At 32.8% G+C, this 24,347-nt stretch overlaps 1 protein-coding gene across 4 annotated transcripts in view; it reads left to right on the top strand.

Moving 5' to 3' along the window:
* ZBTB7C (zinc finger and BTB domain containing 7C) overlaps positions 1–21,099 on the top strand; it is a 205,134-nt gene extending 184,035 nt beyond the window's left edge. For all 4 annotated transcript variants that reach the window (XM_053701092.1, XM_053701094.1, XM_053701095.1 and 1 more), the window contains one exon: positions 19,560–21,099. In XM_053701092.1, coding sequence (XP_053557067.1) covers positions 19,560–20,178 — 619 coding nt within the window. In that variant the 3' untranslated portion in view covers positions 20,179–21,099. The remainder of the gene's footprint in view (positions 1–19,559) is intronic.
* The last annotated feature ends 3,248 nt before the right edge of the window (positions 21,100–24,347 follow it).

The raw sequence follows: 24,347 nt of genomic DNA, 5'->3' as shown, positions 1-24,347 counted from the left end.
AGAACAATGGAATGTGAAATATTAATATTTGATGTTGGGTTAGCGCACTTAAGAAAATGCAATCAGGTTTATCTGACTTGTTGGGTGCTAGGATTTTTTCCATATTTCGCATTCTATTGAAGTCTATGGGAGAATATGTTTACAAGATCGTGATATTCTAACTTTGGGTTTTTGTGTTACCTCTGTGATTACCTTGTATCTAAGCCTCTGCAGACTGTCCCCTTATCTCAGTTCTTTTGACAGGCTTGCATTTTAGCCAATAAGGGCTGACTCATAAATAACTCAATGGGAGTGTGCACAATGTTATCTATATGGTACACATGAACTAGCACTGCCTAGCTGATGAAAACTGTCAAAATACACTGAGATTAGAGGCGGCCTTCATGGGCTTAGAAATTAGCATATGAGCCTACCTATGTTTAGATTTAAAAAAAGAATACCAAGAGAACAAAGCAAATTTGATGATAAAACTAAATTGGAAAGTTGTTTAAAATTACATGCCCTATCTGAATCAGGAAAGTTTAATTTTGACTTGACTGTTCCTTTAAGGACTAAATGACTACGGCGCTGGTTGTTAAGGGGTTAATATCCCTTTTGCAACTGAGATTTTAAGCAAGCAAGTTTTAAGCTCACAGACAACATAGTGAGCTGTTTTGTTAAAGGGACACTGAAGCCAATTTTTTTCTTTTGTGATTCAGATAGAGCATGCAATTTTAAGCAACTTTCTAATTTCTTTTCAAATATTCTTCATTCTCTTGGTATCGTCATTTGAAAAGCAAGAATATAAGTTTAGATGCCGGCCCACAACCTGGGTTGTTGTTGCTGATTGGTGGATAAATTCACCCACCAATTAACAAGTGCTGTCCAGGGTCTGAACCAAAAATTGGCTGGCTCCTTAGCTTAGATGCCTTCTTTTTCAAATAAAGATAGCAAGAGAACGATGACAAATTGATAATTAGGAGTAAATTAGAAAGTTGCTTAAAATTGCATGCTCTATCTGAATAACAAAATAAAAAAATTGTGTTCAGTGTCCCTTTAAAGGAACAAGCTACATAGAAGTTGGATTTACAGTTCTGCACTGTAAAATGGTATTAAAAAGACATTAAACAACATTAAACACTAAAATAATTTCATGCACCTCCCTCTAATTATGGGTGCCACCATTTTGTAACCTAGGTTACACTGCAGGTATATGAAGAAGAGTTACTGCACATCTGCAAACACATCAGCACTAGAATGCAGTGAAAGCTACATTTCAAGATGGCAGTGAGTAACCTCAATACTATAATTATAAAGTGTATTTATGTTTAATATCCCTTTAAAGGAATAGTTTAGTCAAAATTTTACTTTCATGATTCAGACAGAGCTTGCAATTTTAAGCAACTTTCTAATTTACTCCTAGGGGCCGAATTATCAAGCTCTAACTGTTGCTTCATAACTTGTCCACCTGCTCTGAGGCCGCGGACAGAAATCAACTCGATCGAATACGATCAGGTTGATTGTCATCCCCTGCTAGCGGCCAATTGGCTGCAAATCTGCAGGGGGCGGCATTGCATCAGCAGTTCACAAGAACTGCTGGTGCAATGATAAATGCCGACAGCATATGCTGTCTGCATTTATCGATGTGCGGTGGACATGATAAGCCCCCTATTATCAATTTTTCTTCGTTTTCTTGGTATCTTTATTTTAAAAAGCTATAATGTAAGCTTAGAAGCCGGACCATTTTTGGTTCAGCACCTGGGTAGCGCTTGCTGATTGGTGTCTAAATGTAGCCATCCAATCAGCAAGTGTTACCCAGGTGCTGAACCAAAAATGGGCCGGCTTCTAAACTTACTTTCTAGCTTTTAAAATATACTGTAGATACCAAGAGAACAAAGAAAAATTGATAATAAGAGTAAATTAGAATGTTGCTTAAAATTGCATGCTCTGGCTGAATCATGAAAGTTTATTTTTGACTATGACCATTGCCATTTGCAAATGAACAAATACTAAAAAGACTGACATAAACAGTTGCCTATACAATTAAACTTTGTATAGACCTCAATATATCCTGCTTTTTCTCCCATTACTGGATATATTTATAGCCTAAAAGTTACACTGTATCTTTCTACCTATACTTGTTATGAATCAAAGTTATTAAGTCACATAAGGTTCTATGCAACTCTAATAGGCTCCTCCGTATGGTGAGCAGTGTTTTAGCATTAGCTTTTTATGCTGACCTGCTCCGCACATAATGTGTATTCATGCATAACAGTTCTTTTCTCTGTCTTCAGAAGCAGATACATATATTCTGCAAATCTACTCAATTCCACAATAATAGCTAACTTTTTGTCTCCCACTGACTTTCTACAATGTATTCATTTTTGTCCTCAAATGAACTTTGTTCTACCTTTTTATACCTAGCCTTTTATTTATCTGTGCTTGTATACTTTTCTTGTTATAAATACTATGAATGCGCCATAGATTTGTAAATTATTGCTGTAAATGTTTTGGTGCTCTACAAATAAATGATAACAACAATAAAAACTACAATAACAACATAATCTAACAAGAATAAAAAAATACTGTAATAATAATAAAAATAATAATATTTTACTATGTACAAATGGCTTCCATTTCAAACAATGCAAGTTCACGTAGTGTATATGAATATACAAACATATTCCAATCCATTTTATTAACCCATTTAGGGCCAGATTACAAGTAGAGTGGTATTTAACGCTCCCCCTCGAGTGTTAATTCAGCTAGAAGTAAGTTTTTTGCGTGCGTCAGGTATTGCTCGTATTACAAGTTGAAAGTCAAAATTGTTTAGCTTGCACGCTAACCCGATGAGTATACAAAGTCGAATTTCGAATATCACCCACGCATTAATGTATTCCCCCATAGAAGTCAATGGAACAAAAAAAATTAAGACAAAAAACACCTAACACCCTACTCGAGCACAAACCCGGTCGCATATTCTCAAGTGCACTAACCTGAAAAGAAAATATGAATATTTCACATTCCAATGTTCTTCACATAGAAGACTATGTTCTATTTATTTATAAATGCATATTTCTACATAAATCTGATGGTATTTTAGTGCAATGAATACATAGATGATTATGTATAGGTATAGGTATATACAGATATATATATATATATATATATATATATATAGGAATATTTATTTATAAATACTTAGAACATATTCCCTTATGTGCAGAACATTGGAATGTGAAATATTTACAGTAAATACATAGTTAAAACCTTTATTAAATATTAATATTGCATAAATATGTGTTTTCTTTTACTTGATACCAATGAATGCACTTATATATATATGTCTATATATGTGTACATATGTACCTATGTGTTTATGTGTACATGTGTCTGTAAATGTCTGTAAATACACATATAAATACATATGTACATATGTACACACATATAAACATAGACTGTATATATATATATATATATATATATATATATATATATATATATATATATATACATACATATTTAGCTATGAATATATATGTATCTCTATGTTTAAAGGGACAGTCAAGTCCAAAAAAACTTTCATGATTGGGAATGTCATTTTAAACAACTTTCCAATTTACTTTTATCACCAATTTTGCTTTGTTCTCTTCAGATTCTTAGTTGAAAGCTAATTCTAGGAGGCTCATATGCTAATTTCTTAGACTTTGAAGACTGCCTCTAATCTGAATGATTTTTTACCACTAGAGGGCATTAGTTCATGTGTTTCATATAGATAACATTGAGCTCATGCACGTGAAGTTACCCTGGAGTGAGCACTGATTGGCTAAAATGCAAGTCTGTCAAAAAGAACTGAAATAAGGGGGCAGTCTACAGAGGCTTAGATACAAGGTAATGACAGAGGTAAAAAGTGTATTTCTATAACAGTGTTGGTTATGCAAAACTGGGGAATGGGTAATAAAGGGATTATCTTTTCAACAAAAATGCTGGTGTTGACTGTCCCTTTAAGCCCTTTGTCTGCCTTTTTTTTTCTAACACCTGCTAATTTGCTAATTTGTATGAGATGTTGTTATTATGAGTGTAACTGTACTGTGTAATGTATTTATTAGATAGTGTTGTTATGAGTGTAACTGTACTGTGTAATGTATTTATTAGATAGCGTTGTTATGAGTGTAACTGTACTGTGTAATGTATTTATTAGATGGTGTTATTATTAGTGTAAATGTACTATGTAATGTATTTATTAGATGGTGTTATTATGAGTGTAACTATACTGTGTAATGTATTTATTAGATAGTGTTGTTATGAGTGTAACTGTACTGTGTAATGTATTTATTAGATAGAGTTATTATGTGTGTAACTGTACTGTGTAATGTATTTATTAGATAGTGTTATTATGTGTGTAACTGTACTGTGTAATGTATTTATTAGATAGTGTTATTATAAGTGTAAATGTACTGTGTAATGTATTTATTAGATGGTGTTATTATGAGTGTAACTGTACTGTGTAATGTATTTATTAGATAGTGTTATTATGTGTGTAACTTTACTGTGTAATACATTTATTAGATAGTGTTATTATGAGTGTAACTTTACTGTGTAATACATTTATTAGATGGTGTTATTATGAGTGTAACGGTACTGTGTAATGTATTTATTAGATGGTGTTATTATGAGTGTAACTGTACTGTGTAATGTATTTATTAGATGGTGTTATTATGAGTGTAACTGTACTGTGTAATGTATTTATTAGATGGTGTTATTATGAGTGTAACTGTACTGTGTAATGTATGTATTAGATGGTGTTATTATGAGTGTAACTGTACTGTGTAATGTATTTATTAGATGGTGTTATTATGTGTGTTACTGTACTGTGTAATGTATTTATTAGATAGTGTTATTATGTGTGTTACTGTACTGTGTAATGCATTTATTAGATAGTGTTGTAATGAGTGTAACTGTACTGTGTAATTTATTTATTAGATAGTGTTATTATAAGTGTAACTGTACTTTGTAATGTATTTATTAGATAGTGTTATTATGTGTGTAACTGTACTGTGTAATGTATTTATTACATGGTGTTATTATGAGTGTAACTTTACTGTGTAATGTATTTATTAGATGGTGTTATTATAAATGTGTAACTGTACTTTGTAATGTATTTATTAGATAGTGTTATTATGAGTGTAACTGTACTGTGTAATGTATTGATCAGATGGTGTTATTATGAGTGTAATTGTACTGTGTAATGTATTTATTAGATAGCGTTAGTGTTATTATGTGTGTAACTGTACTGTGTAATGTATTTATTAGATAGCGTTAGTGTTATTATGAGTGTAACTGTACTGTGTAATGTATTTATTAGATAGCATTAGTGTTATTATGAGTGTAACTGTACTGTGTAATGTATTTATTAGATGGTGTTATTATGAGTGTAACTGTACCGTGTAATGTATTTATTAGATAGTGTTATTATGAGTGTAACTGTACTGTGATGTATTTATTAGATGGTGTTATTATGAGTGTAACTGTACTGTGTAATGTATTTATTAGATAGTGTTATTATGTGTGTAACTGTACTGTGTAATGTATTTATTAGATGGTGTTATTCTGAGTGTAACTGTACTGTGTAATGTATTTATTAGATAGCGTTAGTGTTATTATGAGTGTAACTGTACTGTGTAATGTATTTATTAGATGGTGTTATTATGAGTGTAACTGTACCGTGTAATGTATTTATTAGATAGTGTTATTATGAGTGTAACTGTACTGTGTAATATATTAATTAGATGGTGTTATTATGAGTGTAACTGTACTGTGTAATGTATTTATTAGATAGTGTTATTATGTGTGTAACTGTACTGTGTAATGTATTTATTAGATGGTGTTATTATGAGTGTAACTGTACTGTGTAATGTATTTATTAGATGGTGTTATTATGAGTGTAACTGTACTGTGTAATGTATTTATTAGATAGTGTTATTATGAGTGTAACTGTACTGTGTAATGTATTAATTAGATGGTGTTATTATGAGTGTAACTGTACTGTGTAATGTATTTATTAGATAATGTCATTATGAGTGTAACTGTACTGTGTAATGTATTTATTAGATAGTGTTATTATGAGTGTAACTGTACTGTGTAATGTACTTATTAGATAGTGTTATTATGTGTGTAACTGTACTGTGTAATGTATTTATTAGATAGCGTTAGTGTTATTATGAGTGTAACTGTACTGTGTAATGTATTTATTAGATGGTGTTATTATGAGTGTAACTGTACTGTGTAATGTATTAATTAGATGGTGTTATTATGAGTGTAACTGTACTGTGTAATGTATTTATTAGATAGTGTTAATATGTGTGTAACTGTACTGTGTAATGTATTTATTAGATGGTGTTATTATGAGTGTAACTGTACTGTGTAATGTATTTATTAGATGGTGTTATGAGTGTAACTGTACTGTGTAATGAATTTATTAGATAGTGTTATTATGAGTGTAACTGTACTGTGTAATGTATTAATTAGATGGTGTTATTATGAGTGTAACTGTACTGTGTAATGTATTTATTAGATAATGTCATTATGAGTGTAACTGTACTGTGTAATGTATTTATTAGATAGTGTTATTATGAGTGTAACTGTACTCTGTAATGTATTTATTAGATAGTGTTATTATGTGTGTAACTGTACTGTGTAATGTATTTATTAGATAATGTCATTATGAGTGTAACTGTACTGTGTAATGTATTTATTAGATAGTGTTATTATGAGTGTAACTGTACTGTGTAATGTATTTATTAGATAGTGTTATTATGTGTGTAACTGTACTGTGTAATGTATTTATTTGATAGCGTTAGTGTTATTATGAGTGTAACTGTACTGTGTAATGTGTTTATTAGATGGTGTTATTATGAGTGTAACTGTACTGTGTAATGTATTAATTAGATGGTGTTATTATGAGTGTAACTGTACTGTGTAATGTATTTATTAGATAGTGTTATTATGTGTGTAACTGTACTGTGTAATGTATTTATTAGATGGTGTTAGTATGAGTGTAACTGTACGGTGTAATGTATTTATTAGATGGTGTTATTATGAGTGTAACTGTACTGTGTAATGTGTTTATTAGATAGTGTTATTATGAGTGTAACTGTACAGTGTAATGTATTAATTAGATGGTGTTATTATGAGTGTAACTGTACTGTGTAATGTATTTATTAGATAATGTCATTATGAGTGTAACTGTACTGTGTAATGTATTTATTAGATAGTGTTATTATGAGTGTAACTGTACTGTGTAATGTATTTATTAGATAGTGTTATTATGTGTGTAACTGTACTGTGTAATGTATTTATTAGATAGCGTTAGTGTTATTATGAGTGTAACTGTACTGTGTAATGTATTTATTAGATGGTGTTATTATGAGTGTAACTGTACTGTGTAATGTATTAATTAGATGGTGTTATTATGAGTGTAACTGTACTGTGTAATGTATTTATTAGATAGTGTTATTATGAGTGTAACTGTACTGTGTAATGTATTAATTAGATGGTGTTATTATGAGTGTAACTGTACTGTGTAATGTATTTATTAGATAATGTCATTATGAGTGTAACTGTACTGTGTAATGTATTTATTAGATAGTGTTATTATGAGTGTAACTGTACTGTGTAATGTATTTATTAGATAGTGTTATTATGAGTGTAACTGTACTGTGTAATGTATTTATTAGATAGTGTTATTATGTGTGTAACTGTACTGTGTAATGTATTTATTAGATAGCGTTAGTGTTATTATGAGTGTAACTGTACTGTGTAATGTATTTATTAGATGGTGTTATTATGAGTGTAACTGTACTGTGTAATGTATTAATTAGATGGTGTTATTATGAGTGTAACTGTACTGTGTAATGTATTTATTAGATAGTGTTATTATGTGTGTAACTGTACTGTGTAATGTATTTATTAGATGGTGTTATTATGAGTGTAACTGTACTGTGTAATGTATTTATTAGATGGTGTTATTATGAGTGTAACTGTACTGTGTAATGTATTTATTAGATAGTGTTATTATGAGTGTAACTGTACTGTGTAATGTATTAATTAGATGGTGTTATTATGAGTGTAACTGTACTGTGTAATGTATTTATTAGATAATGTCATTATGAGTGTAACTGTACTCTGTAATGTATTTATTAGATAGTGTTATTATGTGTGTAACTGTACTGTGTAATGTATTTATTAGATAATGTCATTATGAGTGTAACTGTACTGTGTAATGTATTTATTAGATAGTGTTATTATGAGTGTAACTGTACTGTGTAATGTATTTATTAGATAGTGTTATTATGTGTGTAACTGTACTGTGTAATGTATTTATTAGATAGCGTTAGTGTTATTATGAGTGTAACTGTACTGTGTAATGTATTTATTAGATGGTGTTATTATGAGTGTAACTGTACTGTGTAATGTATTAATTAGATGGTGTTATTATGAGTGTAACTGTACTGTGTAATGTATTTATTAGATAGTGTTATTATGTGTGTAACTGTACTGTGTAATGTATTTATTAGATGGTGTTAGTATGAGTGTAACTGTACTGTGTAATGTATTTATTAGTTGGTGTTATTATGAGTGTAACTGTACTGTGTAATGTATTTATTAGATAGTGTTATTATGAGTGTAACTGTACAGTGTAATGTATTAATTAGATGGTGTTATTATGAGTGTAACTGTACTGTGTAATGTATTTATTAGATAATGTCATTATGAGTGTAACTGTACTGTGTAATGTATTTATTAGATAGTGTTATTATGAGTGTAACTGTACTGTGTAATGTATTTATTAGATAGTGTTATTATGTGTGTAACTGTACTGTGTAATGTATTTATTAGATAGCGTTAGTGTTATTATGAGTGTAACTGTACTGTGTAATGTATTTATTAGATGGTGTTATTATGAGTGTAACTGTACTGTGTAATGTATTAATTAGATGGTGTTATTATGAGTGTAACTGTACTGTGTAATGTATTTATTAAATAGTGTTATTATGTGTGTAACTGTACTGCGTAATGTATTTATTAGATGGTGTTATTATGAGTGTAACTGTACTGTGTAATGTATTTATTAGATGGTGTTATTATGAGTGTAACTGTACTGTGTAATGTATTAGATGGTGTTTTTATGAGTGTAACTGTACTGTGTAATGTATTTATTAGATAGTGTTATTATGAGTGTAACTGTACTGTGTAATGTATTTATTAGATAGTGTTATTATGAGTGTAACTGTACTGTGTAATGTATTAATTAGATGGTGTTATTATGTGTGTAACTGTACTGTGTAATGTATTTATTAGATAGTGTTATTATGAGTGTAACTGTACTGTGTAATGTATTTATTAGATGGTGTTATTATGAGTGTAACTGTACTGTGTAATGTATTTATTAGATAGTGTTATTATGAGTGTAACTGTACTGTGTAATGTATTTATTAGATGGTGTTATTATGAGTGTAACTGTACTCTGTAATGTATTTATTAGATGGTGTTATTATGAGTGTAACTGTACTGTGTAATGTATTTATTAGATAGTGTTATTATGTGTGTAACTGTACTGTGTAATGTATTTATTAGATAGCGTTAGTGTTATTATGAGTGTAACTGTACTGTGTAATGTATTTATTAGATAGTGTTATTATGAGTGTAACTGTACTGTGTAATGTATTTATTAGATGGTGTTATTATGAGTGTAACTGTACTCTGTAATGTATTTATTAGATGGTGTTATTATGAGTGTAACTGTACTGTGTAATGTATTTATTAGATAGTGTTATTATGTGTGTAACTGTACTGTGTAATGTATTTATTAGATAGCGTTAGTGTTATTATGAGTGTAACTGTACTGTGTAATGTATTTATTAGATGGTGTTATTATGAGTGTAACTGTACTGTGTAATGTATTAATTAGATGGTGTTATTATGAGTGTAACTGTACTGTGTAATGTATTTATTAGATAGTGTTATTATGTGTGTAACTGTACTGTGTAATGTATTTATTAGATGGTGTTATTATGAGTGTAACTGTACTGTGTAATGTATTAGATGGTGTTATTATGTGTGTAACTGTACTTTGTAATGTATTTATTAGATGGTGTTATTATGTGTGTAACTGTACTGTGTAATGTATTTATTAGATGGTGTTATTATGAGTGTAACTGTACTGTGTAATGTATTAGATGGTGTTTTTATGAGTGTAACTGTACTGTGTAATGTATTTATTAGATAGTGTTATTATGAGTGTAACTGTACTGTGTAATGTATTTATTAGATAGTGTTATTATGAGTGTAACTGTACTGTGTAATGTATTAATTAGATGGTGTTATTATGTGTGTAACTGTACTGTGTAATGTATTTATTAGATAGTGTTATTATGAGTGTAACTGTACTGTGTAATGTATTTATTAGATGGTGTTATTATGAGTGTAACTGTACTGTGTAATGTATTTATTAGATAGTGTTATTATGAGTGTAACTGTACTGTGTAATGTATTTATTAGATGGTGTTATTATGAGTGTAACTGTACTCTGTAATGTATTTATTAGATGGTGTTATTATGAGTGTAACTGTACTGTGTAATGTATTTATTAGATGGTGTTATTATGTGTTTAACTGTACTGTGTAATCTATTTATTAGATGGTGTTATTATGTGTGTAACTGTACTGTGTAATGTATTAGATGGTGTTATTATGTGTGTAACTGTACTTTGTAATGTATTTATTAGATGGTGTTATTATGTGTGTAACTGTACTGTGTAATGTATTTATTAGATAGTGTTATTATGAGTGTAACTGTACTGTGTAATGTATTTATTAGATGGTGTTATTATGAGTGTAACTGTACTGTGTAATGTATTTATTAGATAGTGTTATTATGAGTGTAACTGTACTGTGTAATGTATTAGATGGTGTTATTATGTGTGTAACTGTACTTTGTAATGTATTTATTAGATGGTGTTATTATGAGTGTAACTGTACTGTGTAATGTATTTATTAGATAGCGTTAGTGTTATTATGAGTGTAACTGTACTGTGTAATGTATTTATTAGATGGTGTTATTATGTGTGTAACTGTACTGTGTAATGTATTTATTAGATAGCGTTAGTGTTATTATGAGTGTAACTGTACTGTGTAATGTATTTATTAGATGGTGTTATTATGTGTGTAACTGTACTGTGTAATGTATTTATTAGATAGCGTTAGTGTTATTATGAGTGTAACTGTACTTTGTAATGTATTTTTGATGTGTTTTGTGACACTTCTTTGTTTCGTGAAACCGTTAACCAGAGCTCTGAGGATGCAGTATTTATTTTAGAATAAATCACATTTGCGTGAACACCCTAGATAAACTAATTTTCTCTAGCATGTAACGGTTAGCATGGCTGCTTTTTTTTAACATATTTTTTTTATTTAAACCTTTTGCCTATTTTAAATGGTATGTTTTGTCTGTTTTTTTTCTTATGTTTTGTCTGTCCTCAAATAGCTTTACTTAGCTTCCATGACGTAATTCCGAAAAGTTTTTCAACTGATGACATTCTTCAAAGACCATAACAGGAGGACTTGCAGACAGGACCATACTAGAATTAATAACAGATGTTAATACCTATAAATGTTACCTTGTATGCCGCCTATGTTTATAGCACTGTGGAATCTGTACAAATCTCTACAAATAACCGCTAATAATATATGCTAGGGCATAAATATTTAGGGGTATATTTATCAAAGTGCGAGCGGACCTGATACGATGTAGCATATCATATCCGCTGAACATCGATAAATGCTGACAGCATATGCTGTCAGCATTTATCATTGCACAAGCAGTTCACCGGAACTGCTTGTGCAATACCGCCCCATGCAGAATTGCGGCCAATCGGCCACTAGCAGGAGGTGTCAATCAATCCGATCGTATTCGATCAGGTTTATTTGTGTCCGGGGCCTCAGAGCAGGCGGACAAGTTATGGAGCAGCGGTCTGTTTCCGGCAAGGGGCATCAAGCTCCATTCAGAGCTTGATAATTCGGCCCCATAGTATCACATACAGTATATCTATCTATCTATCTATCTATCTATCTATCTATCTATCTACAAATAAAACAGTAAATAAATAAAATAGTAAACTGTCTTTGCCTTGATCATGAAAGGGACAGTAAACGCTAAAAGCATCTTTGCAGTAATGCAGTCCTTAAAGGGGCATGAAGCACAAATAGTTTATTTCATGATTCAGATAGAGAATACAATTTTATAGAACTTTCCAATCTACTTCTAGTATCAAATTTGCTTCATTCTCTTGGTATCCTTTGATGAAGGAGCAGTCATGCACTACTAGGAGCTAGCTGAAGCCAGGGACAAGTATAAATAGATATATTTTTCAACAAAGAAAAGAAAGCAAACAAAACAAATCAGATAAATGGAAATTTAACGTTATTTAAAATGGCATGCTATGAATCATGAAACAAAAAAATTGGGTATCATATCCCTTTAATGGCAATTATGTACAATAACAATATAAATCTGTGGGTTTAAAAAAAAAAATACATTTAAAAGTAGTATCCAGCCAGTGGCCCCCGACAGCCCCATTATAGCAACTATTTTTATTTAAATTAGAAGCAAGTGGTTGTACAAATGGGAATGTGACCTTTCACCCTATGCTTTGTCCTGTAATGCACTCTTAGGCATGAAGCTGCCACACATTCTCACTGTCACAGGACATCGGAGTGTAACAATGCTTCTCTTTGTTTTTGTTTTTTTTGTCCAGCTATTACAGGAAGAATTATTGTATCCCATTATAAATATATATATATATAAACTAGCCTACTATGGGCCAGATTACGAGTGGAACGCAAAACTGCGCTTTCACAAGCGCAATATTTGCGCTCCACTCATAATACCAGCCCGTGTTCGCATTGCATGGAAGATTTGCGCTCTATAGAGCTCTACAAATAACCGATAATAATAGAGTGCGCTTCTACAGGCTCCAATGAGAGCCTCATTCTCAGACCGTGAGACACGGCATGAGAACCTAGCTCAGCAAGAGGGTAAGTTGCGCAATGTTGGGCAGCAGATTTGAAATATATATGTATATACACATATTAACACATAAATCTATATGTATATAAGCATACACATATATATTTAAAGGAAAAACACAGTTCCCCAAAGACCATAATGCGAAGGCACTTTTCAGTGCCGTTTTTTTCTAACACCCCACACCCGCCAACTTTCTCCCTTAAAAACTCGTTTGTGCAGTTTTGTTTAAAAAAAATGCTACATTTGTTTTTTTAATAATGTCAACACCCCACTGAAATTTGGGGGCAATTGAAGCACATTTAGAAAATTAACCAAGCTCGCAGTAGCAATAACCAGCTACTTGTAAGAGCTCTACTTGTAATCTAGCACTATTTATTAAAAGGGTATTTTAATTTGAACTTTTTGCAGTTCTTATTCACCTGTCATTACATAAAATTTAAAACTGCTAAAACTATCTGTAATATAATTTCTGATCGTTTATATCTAAGTGGTTAAATTAATTGCACCAAACCCATGTTCCATGACAGCTTCAGTCTTAGTGAACACACAGAGAAATCAGTTTTAGGGCAAGTGGTTACATTCTGTTACGCAGAACAGCCAGCTGCTAATTTGATTGGAAAAAAAAATGCACCAGGAAGGAGCACATTTTTAAAAGTAATTTTTATCAATTAGTTTACATGTTTCCAAACAATTTTCAAAGGGACAGTCTAGTCAAAACTAAACTTTCATGATTCAGATAGGGCATGTAATTTTAAACAACTTTCCAATTTACTTTTATCATCAAATGTGCTTTGTTCTTTTGGTATTTTTTGTTGAGCTAATTTCTAAGCCCTTAAAGGCCGCATCTTATATCAGTGCATTTTGACAGTTTTTCACAGCTAGACAGTGCTAGTTCATGTGTGCCATATAGAGTCAGCACTGATTTGCTAAAGTCCAAGTCTGTCAAAATAATTGAAATAAGCGGGCAGTCTGCAGAGGCTTAGATACAAGGTAATCACAGAGGTAAAAAGTATATTAATATAACTGTGTTGGTTATGCAAAACTGGGGAATGGGTAATAAAGGGATTATCTATCGGCTATATTACGAGTTTTACAGTATGAGGGGTGCGGTATTAACTTGCACGTTATTGTCACCGCTCACTTCCCTACAGTGCTGGTATTACAGGTTTACAAAAACCCGGCGTTAAAAGGCAAGAAGTGAGTGTAGAACAAAATTGTGCTCCATACCGCACTCCAATACCAGCGCTGCTTAAGGCAGAGGTGAGCTGGTTTTACGTGCTTGTGCACGATTCCCCCATAGACATCAATGGGGAGAGCCGGCTGAAAAAAAGCCTAACACCTGAAAAAAAACAGCATAAAGCTCTGTAACGCAGCCCCATTGATTCCTATGGGGAAACTAAATTTATGTTTACACCTAACACCCTAACATGAACCCGAGTCTAAACACCCCTAATCTTACACTTATTAACCCCTAATCTGCCACCCCCGACATCGCCGACACCTACATTTTGCTTATTAACCCCTAATCTGCCGCTCCGGACATCGCCGCCACTATAATAAACATATTAACCCCTAAACTGCCACACTCGCGCATCGCAAACACTAGTTGAATATTATTAACCACTAATCTGCCACCCCTAACATCACCTCCACCTACCTACATTTATTAACCCATAATCTGCCGGCCCCAATGTCGACGCCACTATACCAAATTTATTAACCCCTAAACCTAAGTCTAACCCTAACACCCCCTAACTTAAATATAATTAAAATAAATCTAAATAAAACCTATTATCATTACCTAAATAATTCCTATTTAAAACTAAATACTTACCTGTAAAATGAACCCTAAGCTAGCTACAATATAACTAATAGATACATTGTAGCTAGTTTAGGGTTTATTTTTATTTTACAGGCAAGTTTGTATTTATTTTAACTAGGTAGAATAGTTACTAAATAGTTATGAACTATTTACTAACTACCTAGTTAAAATAAATGCAAATTTTCCTGTAAAATAAAACCTAACCTGTCTTACACTAACACCTAACCTTAAACTACAATTAAATAAATAAAATTAAGTAAATACAATTACCTGAATTACAAAAAAAACACTAAATTACACAACCTAAAAAATAAATTATCAGATATTTAAACTAATTACACCTAATCTAATAGCCCTATCAAAATAAAAAAGCCCCCCCAAAAAATAAAAAAAAACCCTAGCCTAAACTAAACTACCAATAGCCCTTAAAAGGGCCTTTTGCAGGGCATTGCCCCAAAGAAATCAGCTCTTTTACCTGTAAAAAAAAATACAACAACCCCCCAACAGTAAAACCCACCACCCACATAACCAACCCCCCAAATAAAAGCCTAACTAAAAAAAACTAAGCTCCCCATTGCCATGAAAAGGGCATTTTTATGGGCATTGCCCTTAAAAGGGCATTTAGCTCTTTTTCAGCCCAAAATCCCTAATCTAAAAATAAAACCCACCCAAAAACCCACCCAAAAAACCCTTAGAAAAACCTAACACTAATCCCAGAAGATCCACTTACAGTTTTGAAGACCAGACATCCATCCTCAACGAAGCCGGCAGAAGTCTTCATCCAAGTGGCAAGAAGTCCTCAACGCAGCCGGGAGAAGTCTTCATCCAAGCCAGCAGAAGTGGTCCTCCAGACGGGCAGAAGTCTTCATCCAGATGGCATCTTCTATCTTCAAGACATCCAACGCAGAGCATACTATTCTTCTGATGACTAACGACGAATGAAGGTTCCTTTAAATGATGTCATCCAAGATGGTGTCCCTTGAATTCCAATTGGCTGATAAAATTCTATCAGCCAATCGGAATTAAAGGTGAAAAAATCCTATTGGCTGATGCAAGCAGCCAATAGGATTGAGCTTCAATCCTATTGGCTGATCCAATCAGGCAATAGAATGCGAGCTCAATCCTATTGGCTGATCGGATCAGCCAATAGGAATGAAGCTCAATCCTATTGGCTGATTGCATCAGCCAATAGGATTTTTTCACTTTTAATTCCGATTCGCTAATAGAATTCTATCAGCCAATCAGAATTCAAGGGACGCCATCTTGGATGACGTCACTGAAAGGAACCTTCATTCGTCGTTAGTCATCGGAAGAAGAGGATGCTCTGCGCCAGATGTCTTGAAGATGGAGCCGCTCCGCGCCGGATGGATGAAGATAGAAGATGCCGTCTGGCTGTCTGGAGGACCACTTCTACCGGCTTGGATGAAGACTTCTCCCGGCTTCGTTGAGGACTTCTTGCCGCTTGAATGAAGACTTCTCCCGGCTTAGTTGAGGATGGATGTCCGGTCTTCAAAACTGTAAGTGGATCTTCAGGGGGTTAGTGTTAGGTTTTTTTAAGGTTTTTTTTTGGTGGGTTTTATTTTTAGATTAGGGATTTTAGGCTGAAAAAGAGCTAAATGCCCTTTTAATGGCAATGCCCATCCAAATGCCCTTTTCAGGGCAATAGGGAACTTAGTTTTTTTTAGTTAGGATTTTATTTGGGGGGTTGGTTGTGTGGGTGGTGGGTTTTACTGTTGGGAGGTTGTTTTTATTTATTTTTTTACAGGTAAAAGAGCTGATTTCTTTGGGGCAATGCCCCGCAAAAGGCCCTTTTAAGGGCTATTGGTAGTTTAGGCTAGGTTTTTTTTATTTTGGGGAGGCTTTTTTCTTTTGATAGGGCTATTAGATTAGGTGTAATTAGTTTAAATATCTGATCATTTCTTTTTTTTATTTTGTGTAATTTAGTGTTTGTTTGTTTTTGTAATTTAGGTAATTGTATTTAATTAATTTAATTTATTTAATTGAAGTGCAAGGTTAGGTGTTAGTGTAAGACAGGTTAGGTTTTATTTTACAGGTAAATTTGTATTTATTTTAACTAGGTAGTTAGTAAATAATTAATAACTATTTAGTAACTATTCTACCTAGTTAAAATAAATACAAAATTGCCTGTGAAATAAAAATAAAACCTAAGCTAGCTACAATGTAACTATTAGTTATATTGTAGCTAGTTTAGGGTTTATTTTACAGGTAAGTATTTAGTTTTAAATATGAATTATTTAGGTAATGATAGTAAGTTTTATTTAGATTTATTTTAATTATATTAAAGTTAGGGGGTGTTAGGGTTAGACTTAGGTTTAGGGGTTAATAAATTTAGTGTAGTGGCGGCGACGTTGGGGGCGGCAGATTAGGGGTTAATAAATGTAAGTAGGTGGCGGCGATGTTAGGGGCGGCAGATTAGGGGTTAATAATATTATTTTAGTGTTTGCGAGGTGGGAGTGCGGCGGTTTAGGGGTTAATATGTTTATTATAGTGGCGGCGATGTCCGGAGCGGCAGATTAGGGGTTAATAATTTTATTTTAGTGTTTGCGATGCGGGAGGGCCTCGGTTTTAGGTGTTAATAGGTAGTTTATGGGTGTTAGTGTACTTTTTAGCACTGTAGTTATGAGTTTTATGCTACTGACTTTAGATTGTGTTACGAATCTTGCGGGCTGTACCGCTCACTTTTTGGCCTCCCAGAAAAAGCTTATAATACCGGCGCTATGGAAGTCCCATTGAAAAAAGACTTTACGCAAATTGCGTAAGTTAATTTGCGAAGGCAAAAAAAGTGTGCAGTGCCCCTAAACCTGCAAGACTCGTAATACCACCGGGAGTGAAAAAGCAGCGTTCTGAGACTTAACGCTGCTTTTTCACTCATACTGCAAAACTCTTAATCTAGCCGTTTGTTTTTAAATGATACAAATTCTGGAGTAGACTGTCCGTTTAAATAAAAATAAGAATATAACCATTTTATCACTTTAATAGGTCGTTTATAGCAACAGTGCATAATTTACCAAATTTATTCTTATATATTTGTTCTTTTCTCTGTTTTCTTTTCTATCCTTTGGGGATCTTTATATATATTTTATTATGTGAAAATCTAATCTGTTTATTTATAATCCACATCGTCTGGCTTTCCTGAAACACTGGTGTACAATAATGATTTCTACTCATGTAAATGAATAGGTAATCTTAAAAGGTCAATAATATATGTTAGTAAAAAAAAAATATATATACAAACAATTACAACCACACTGCAGGATACTAATGGTAAAAATATCTCAGAGATGTCTAGAATCAGACAGCAGATCAATCATTCTATCATTACTGCATGCATGGAAAAAAATGATGGCAAGCGCAGCTTAACCATTCAGAAAGAGATTACATATAATGCAGTTATGTCTTTTTAGAGATAAATGTTAGTCTGGTAGTAAGAAACGCAAATAAAATAAATAATCATTTCTTGTTAAATCTTTTTTTTTTTCAACAAACATACAATATGGATTTTACAGAATAGGTCACTCTGTATTGATGCATTATGTTTTATAGCAATAAATTCTGCTGGCTGCATAGTGTGGTAGAAAATCTCTTGTGGGTAGATAATTGATTTAATAAAGATAGAGATGTCTGTGATGATAACTATTTATAGTTACCTAACTTGAGATTTTAATGTCTTGAAAAAAATATTGTAGTTTCTACTGTTTAAACAGACATATAACTGCAAAAATATATCATGCTTGTGAAAAAAAATGAAATTCTAAAAAAAATGTTTGCATGAAGAACATTTAAAGCATCACTCAAATACTTTTATATAGGCATCAGGAATGAATTGCTGCACTGCAACATGGTTGGGTTTTCAAATAATTTAAAACTGTGTTGTTTTATCTTATCTCTGTTAAAGGGCTATGATACCCAAATGTTGAAACACTTGAAAGCTGATTTAGAAATATCACCTGTACATCTCTATGTAAAAAAGAAAGATATTTTACCTCAAAAATTCCTCAGTAGCCACATCCCATTCTAAAGGACTTCTAAGCAGCAAATCAGTATGTCTGTCCCGGGACAGCTAAGGGAGTGAGCTTTAGTGCACTCTCATCTTATTTCCCTATTCAGTTTAAGGAAGTTTACTATGAAATCTCATGAGAGTTAAGTGAAATTTAATGAGATCACAGTAAAAGAGTTCATGACCTCAGCACTGTTGATGCTGATTGGCTGCTGTTCATTTCTTCATATATTTTTTTTTTACCTGTAGCTGGGCAGCAGCTGAGTATAACTTTTTACACAGAATTCTCTTCTGAGCTGAGGAAATTGTGAGGTAAAATATCTTCCTTTTTTACATAGAGATGCTCATGTGATATTTTCCTGTCAGCTTTTTACAGTTATACTGCATCAGTTTCAAGTGATTTAGCATATGAGTATTATGTCCCTTTAAGGATTGTTATAAATAGGCTCCTGCACTGATCAAGCAATCACTGGACAGAATGTGGGAGAGCCATGGTTTTCAATTCCAGGGAAAATTTACAGATTTAAATTCTAAAAGGGTTTAAAAATATAGGGTAAAAGGTAAAAAAAAAGGGAATTGCAAATAAACTGTATTTTTATTTATTTTTGATAGTTTGGCAATTTTTTAAAATGCTCTTTTTATCTTTTTTTTTAGGCAGGACAAGCTAAAGATTCACATGAGAAAGCACACAGGAGAGAGACCGTATTTATGTATCCACTGCAATGCCAAATTTGTTCACAACTATGATTTGAAGAATCACATGCGAATCCACACAGGTGTAAGGCCCTACCAATGCGAATTTTGCTACAAGAGCTTCACGCGATCTGATCATCTCCATCGTCATATCAAGAGACAAAGCTGCCGCATGTCCAGGCCACGGAGAGGCAGGAAGCCTGCTGCCTGGAGAACAGCCAGCTTGTTATTTTCTCACAACAATGATCAAGAAGACAAAAACTTCATGATGATTCCACCTACTTTAGATGACAGAAGCAACCATCTTACTAGTGGAACTATAGGAGTACCAGATCCCAGTTCTAAACATTTACTGGAGGATGCCAGAAGTGTGATGGATTTTCAAGCTTTAGAGAAACAATTTGAGGAATCACAGATTAAGATGTTAGAAAGGGCACGTCTTGAAGCAGAAAGGCATGGAGGACTTTTTCCATATGCTCTGACGCATAATGAGAACCTTTCTCCAAGGCAATTTTTTTCTGGAGGTGATCCTTGGAATATAACCTTGAATCACACAACAATTTCTGAGACAAGTAACTAAAAATCTAAGGAAACAGTCTATTTGACTGTTTAACAATAACTTTTGTACTTTACATAAACCTATGATCGATGTTCTTATGGACTCATTTTTAAGAAAAAAAAAGTCTGTATGTAAATTCACTTATGCATGTGTAAAAATATTTTTTTTTAGAACACTTCAATTTTTTAATTAATTAAGACCTAGGGTTGTAGTAAGAAAACTCTGGTATAAATGTTTTAATTTATTTTGATTTGAAAATCTAAAACATGTTTTATTAATTTTTATTCTGATCATATTATAGCACTTGTTTTCATAGTGGGTCAACAGGCTGAGCCTTTATAAATTCCCAGGAGTATGTATCATTTATTAACTTGTCCGTGCATATATTAAGACCAATCAGAAGTCACTGCCCAATGCCTACAAGTAGGGATTTGCATTCGGAACATTGGTTATAAAAAAAGATGGCGGCTGTAGATCTTAGTGTGTTGCATTTTCACAAGAAGAAATCCAGCTGACGCAACAATATTTGGCATTTGTTTCATAACAAATGTTCCAAATGCACATCCCTTACCTTATTGATGAAGTCATGAGCTTGCAAAAACACAAGGATCTCTTTCTAAAATCAGTTTTAAGAATTCTGTATCTCTTACAAAACTTCAAATTATTAGACATGTGCAAATATTTATTATTCAACATTTGAATGCCTGATAGGGCCACAGGCAGCAGCATTTAGCTATTTTCAGCACCAGATTTATTGGTGTAAAATCTGGATTTTCACACTAATAAATCCGATGCCTAAAATAGCTAAATTCGGCTCCCTGCGGGGTTTTTTGGCATTCATTTACTAAATGAACAGTTCTGATTTATGTTGGTTTATTTTTTACAAATTGTTAAACTAACTTTTAGGTGGTTCTTGAAAAAAATAAAAATGCTCTATTGATACAGAGTGGCTCATATTTTAGTTCTTTGCCCTTAAAAGTATATTTTAATCCTTTTTACCACTTCTACAAATATTTTTTTTTATTAGAATAAGATTGATTTATTGTAACTCCTGGACAGATAAATATACCAAATAAAATGAAATATAAAAAAACGCTAATAATGTCATTAGCTTCTTCCAAAAAAATTGTATATTTTTTGTGAATTGATAAATACAAATTATCTCTCCCAAACTTGAGCACATGGCATTGCCAATGCAACTAAATTGCAAAAACGGTTTCTGTACAAAAATAGGGGGCCCTCACGCACATTTCAGTTTTTACTATTATGTCCCTTTAAACGACCATTAAAGGGACACTGAACCCAATTTTTTTCTTTTGTGATTCAAATAGAGCATGCAATTGTAAGCAACTTTCTAATTTACTCCTATTATCAATTTTTCTACATTCTCTTGCTATCTTTATTTGAAAAAGAAGGCATCTAAGCTAAGGAGCCAGCAAATGTTTGGTTCAGCACCATGGACAGCACTGTTTTATTGGTGCTGTCCAATCAGCAAGGACAACCCAGGTTGTTCACCAAAAATGGGCCAGCATCTAAACTTACATTCTTGCTTTTCAAATAAAGATACCAAGAGAATGAAGAAAATTTGTTAATAGGAGTAAATTAGAAAGTTGCTTAAAATTGTATGCTCTATCTGAATAATGAAAGAAAAAATTTGGGTTCAGTGTCCCTTCAAATATAGAAGAATTGCATAAATAACAAATGCATAATAAAAAGAAAATGCAATACCACTTTTAGTCTGAATTTCAAATAAGTAGCAGATTTATTTCCTGACAATTTGAAGTTACCTCCAGTTTCCCTGCCCCTTGTATTATGTATCAGTTGGGTACATTTTTGATAATGGAAGTAAATTGGAAAGTTGTTTAAGATTGCAAGTTCTATCTGATTTTTGAGTATTATGTCCCTTTAAAGGACCGCTCAGTGCAGTAGAATTGCATAATTAACAAGTGCATAATAAAAAGACAGACAGTAGATTTTTTTTAGACGAATAATTTTTTTTCTCTCATTTTCCTCCCCTCCGTATCATGTGACAGACATTAGCCAATCACAGAATTCATATACCATGTGAGCTTGTGCACATGCTCAGTAGGATCTCGTTCCCCAGAAAGTGTAAACATAAAAAGAAAGTGCAAAATTTGATAATGGATGTAAATTGGAAAATGTCTTAAAACTGCTGCTCTATCTGAAGCATAGAAGTTTATTTTGACTTGAGTGTCCCTTTAAGTACACTGTGGCTTGATTTTACTTACTATCTGGTAGTCCCTTGATTATTTGTATTTGTCATATAACGCCACAGAGATGATGGGAGCATGCGGGCCACTCTGGGAATGGATTGGGCTTTATGACTACAGAATTTTGCAGTGCTATACAAATAATTGATAATAATAATAATAATAATAGTGACTAAACCCCTTAGCTCAAAAAGCTTTGCACAAAGGTTCTGGATGAGTCTTTAATATCTGCTTTGATGCGATTAATACACTCTTCCTAGATCAATCATTTAAAAAAAAAAGTTATTTTTTTTTATTTTAGAGTCACTTTAAATCAGCGGTCGCCAACCAGTGGTCCATGGACCACTGGTGGTCCACGAGAAGATGTTGGTGGTCCTTGACACCATCAAGCAGGAATTAATCTGCTCTGATTATGTCACCCCTGTCATGCCGCAACTCCCTACTGTGCTTGGTTGGACATCAGTGAAAACCAATGGAGGAGGAGGAGTTAAATTACAATCTCCCTACACACGTTGCGTAGTACTGTGCAACTTGCGTAACTAGATTGTATTTTTAACTCCTCCCGCCCAGCGCCGCTGCTCAGAGGAAGATGATTCCATTCTTAAGCCAGCAGAGGTTGGTATAGTCTTGGCTTGAAATAGTGGAATTAAAGTATATAAAAAAAGAAAAGCTTAACATTTTTTTTCTCATATTTCATTTATTTTCTTCCCTTTACCTGTCTCTTTGTAGTAGTTTTCCTAATTCCTTCAGATGGACTTACATCACTGTTTGTCTTCCTCTCCTCCATCATCTAGAGGATAGAAGGGAAAGAGGTGACATGATAGAAACCTTCAAATATATGAAGGGACTTAATAAAATAGAAGCTGAAAGCATTTTTCACAAAAAAATAAATGCAAAAACAAGGGGTCACAATCTAAAGTTAGAGGGTAGTAGATTCAGTAGAAATTTGAGGAAGCATTTTTTTACAGAAAGGGTGGTGGATTCATGGAATAAACTTCCATTTGAGGTGGTAAACACAAAGACTGTAAAGGAATTTAAAAATGCCTGGGACATGCATAAGGCTATCCTAAGGAAAAAGTAACATGTAATATGGGTAGACTTGATGGGCCTTTTTGGTTCTTATCTACCGTCAAATTCTATGTTTCTATCTTTTTTTTTTTAATTAAATATTAATTATTTTTCATTCTAATAATTTTCCCGCACACAAAGCCATTCCACCTGAATTCCAGTAATTGCCATCCAGCAGATCAGCCATATCGCACCAGTATTATAGTAATTGCCAGTAACATCAGTCGTGGTTAGCTCACATCCATATTGAGAGCTTTCTGAAATAAACTTAATTTATGACTCCAATGTCTGTCCATGATCATAAGTCGTTTTGAATAATTCCTAACTGGGGAGGTAACTTGGAAGTCGTGTGGTCCTTTTAAACATAATTCTTTTTTCCCCACTTTCTGCCTCTCTGTTTTCAGCTCAAAAGTTGGCACTCACACATCATTTGTCAATTGGAAGTATTCTCTCAGTTCTCTCATTCAGTTAGATAATTCCAAAAAATAATTTGTAAAAATTAGCAAATATATACATAATGTAAACTTAGCTACTGTATGTTTATGCTAATTATGTACAGTATGTGTATGTGTATATATATATATATATTTATATATATACACAGTATATATATATATATATATATATATATATATATATACACACACACACACACACACATTGCACAGGTTTGTACCTTTTTTTTAAAAAAAAAATCCTATTAGTGGTTCACGGGATTCAAAATTGTGAGTTTAGTGGTCCCTGAGGTCCGAAAGGTTGGCGACCCCTGCTTTAAATGATACAAATTCTTAAAACAATCTTAACATAAATTATAGGGGTGTGGATTTGAATGCTTCAGTAGTATCCAAATTCAGAAAAAGCCATCGCTTGAGCAGTTCGGCTCTTTTAATA

Source organism: Bombina bombina, chromosome 2 (genome assembly GCF_027579735.1).
Source record: "Bombina bombina isolate aBomBom1 chromosome 2, aBomBom1.pri, whole genome shotgun sequence".
Taxonomy (NCBI): domain Eukaryota; kingdom Metazoa; phylum Chordata; class Amphibia; order Anura; family Bombinatoridae; genus Bombina; species Bombina bombina.
This window is presented reverse-complemented; position numbering and strand designations above follow the sequence as displayed.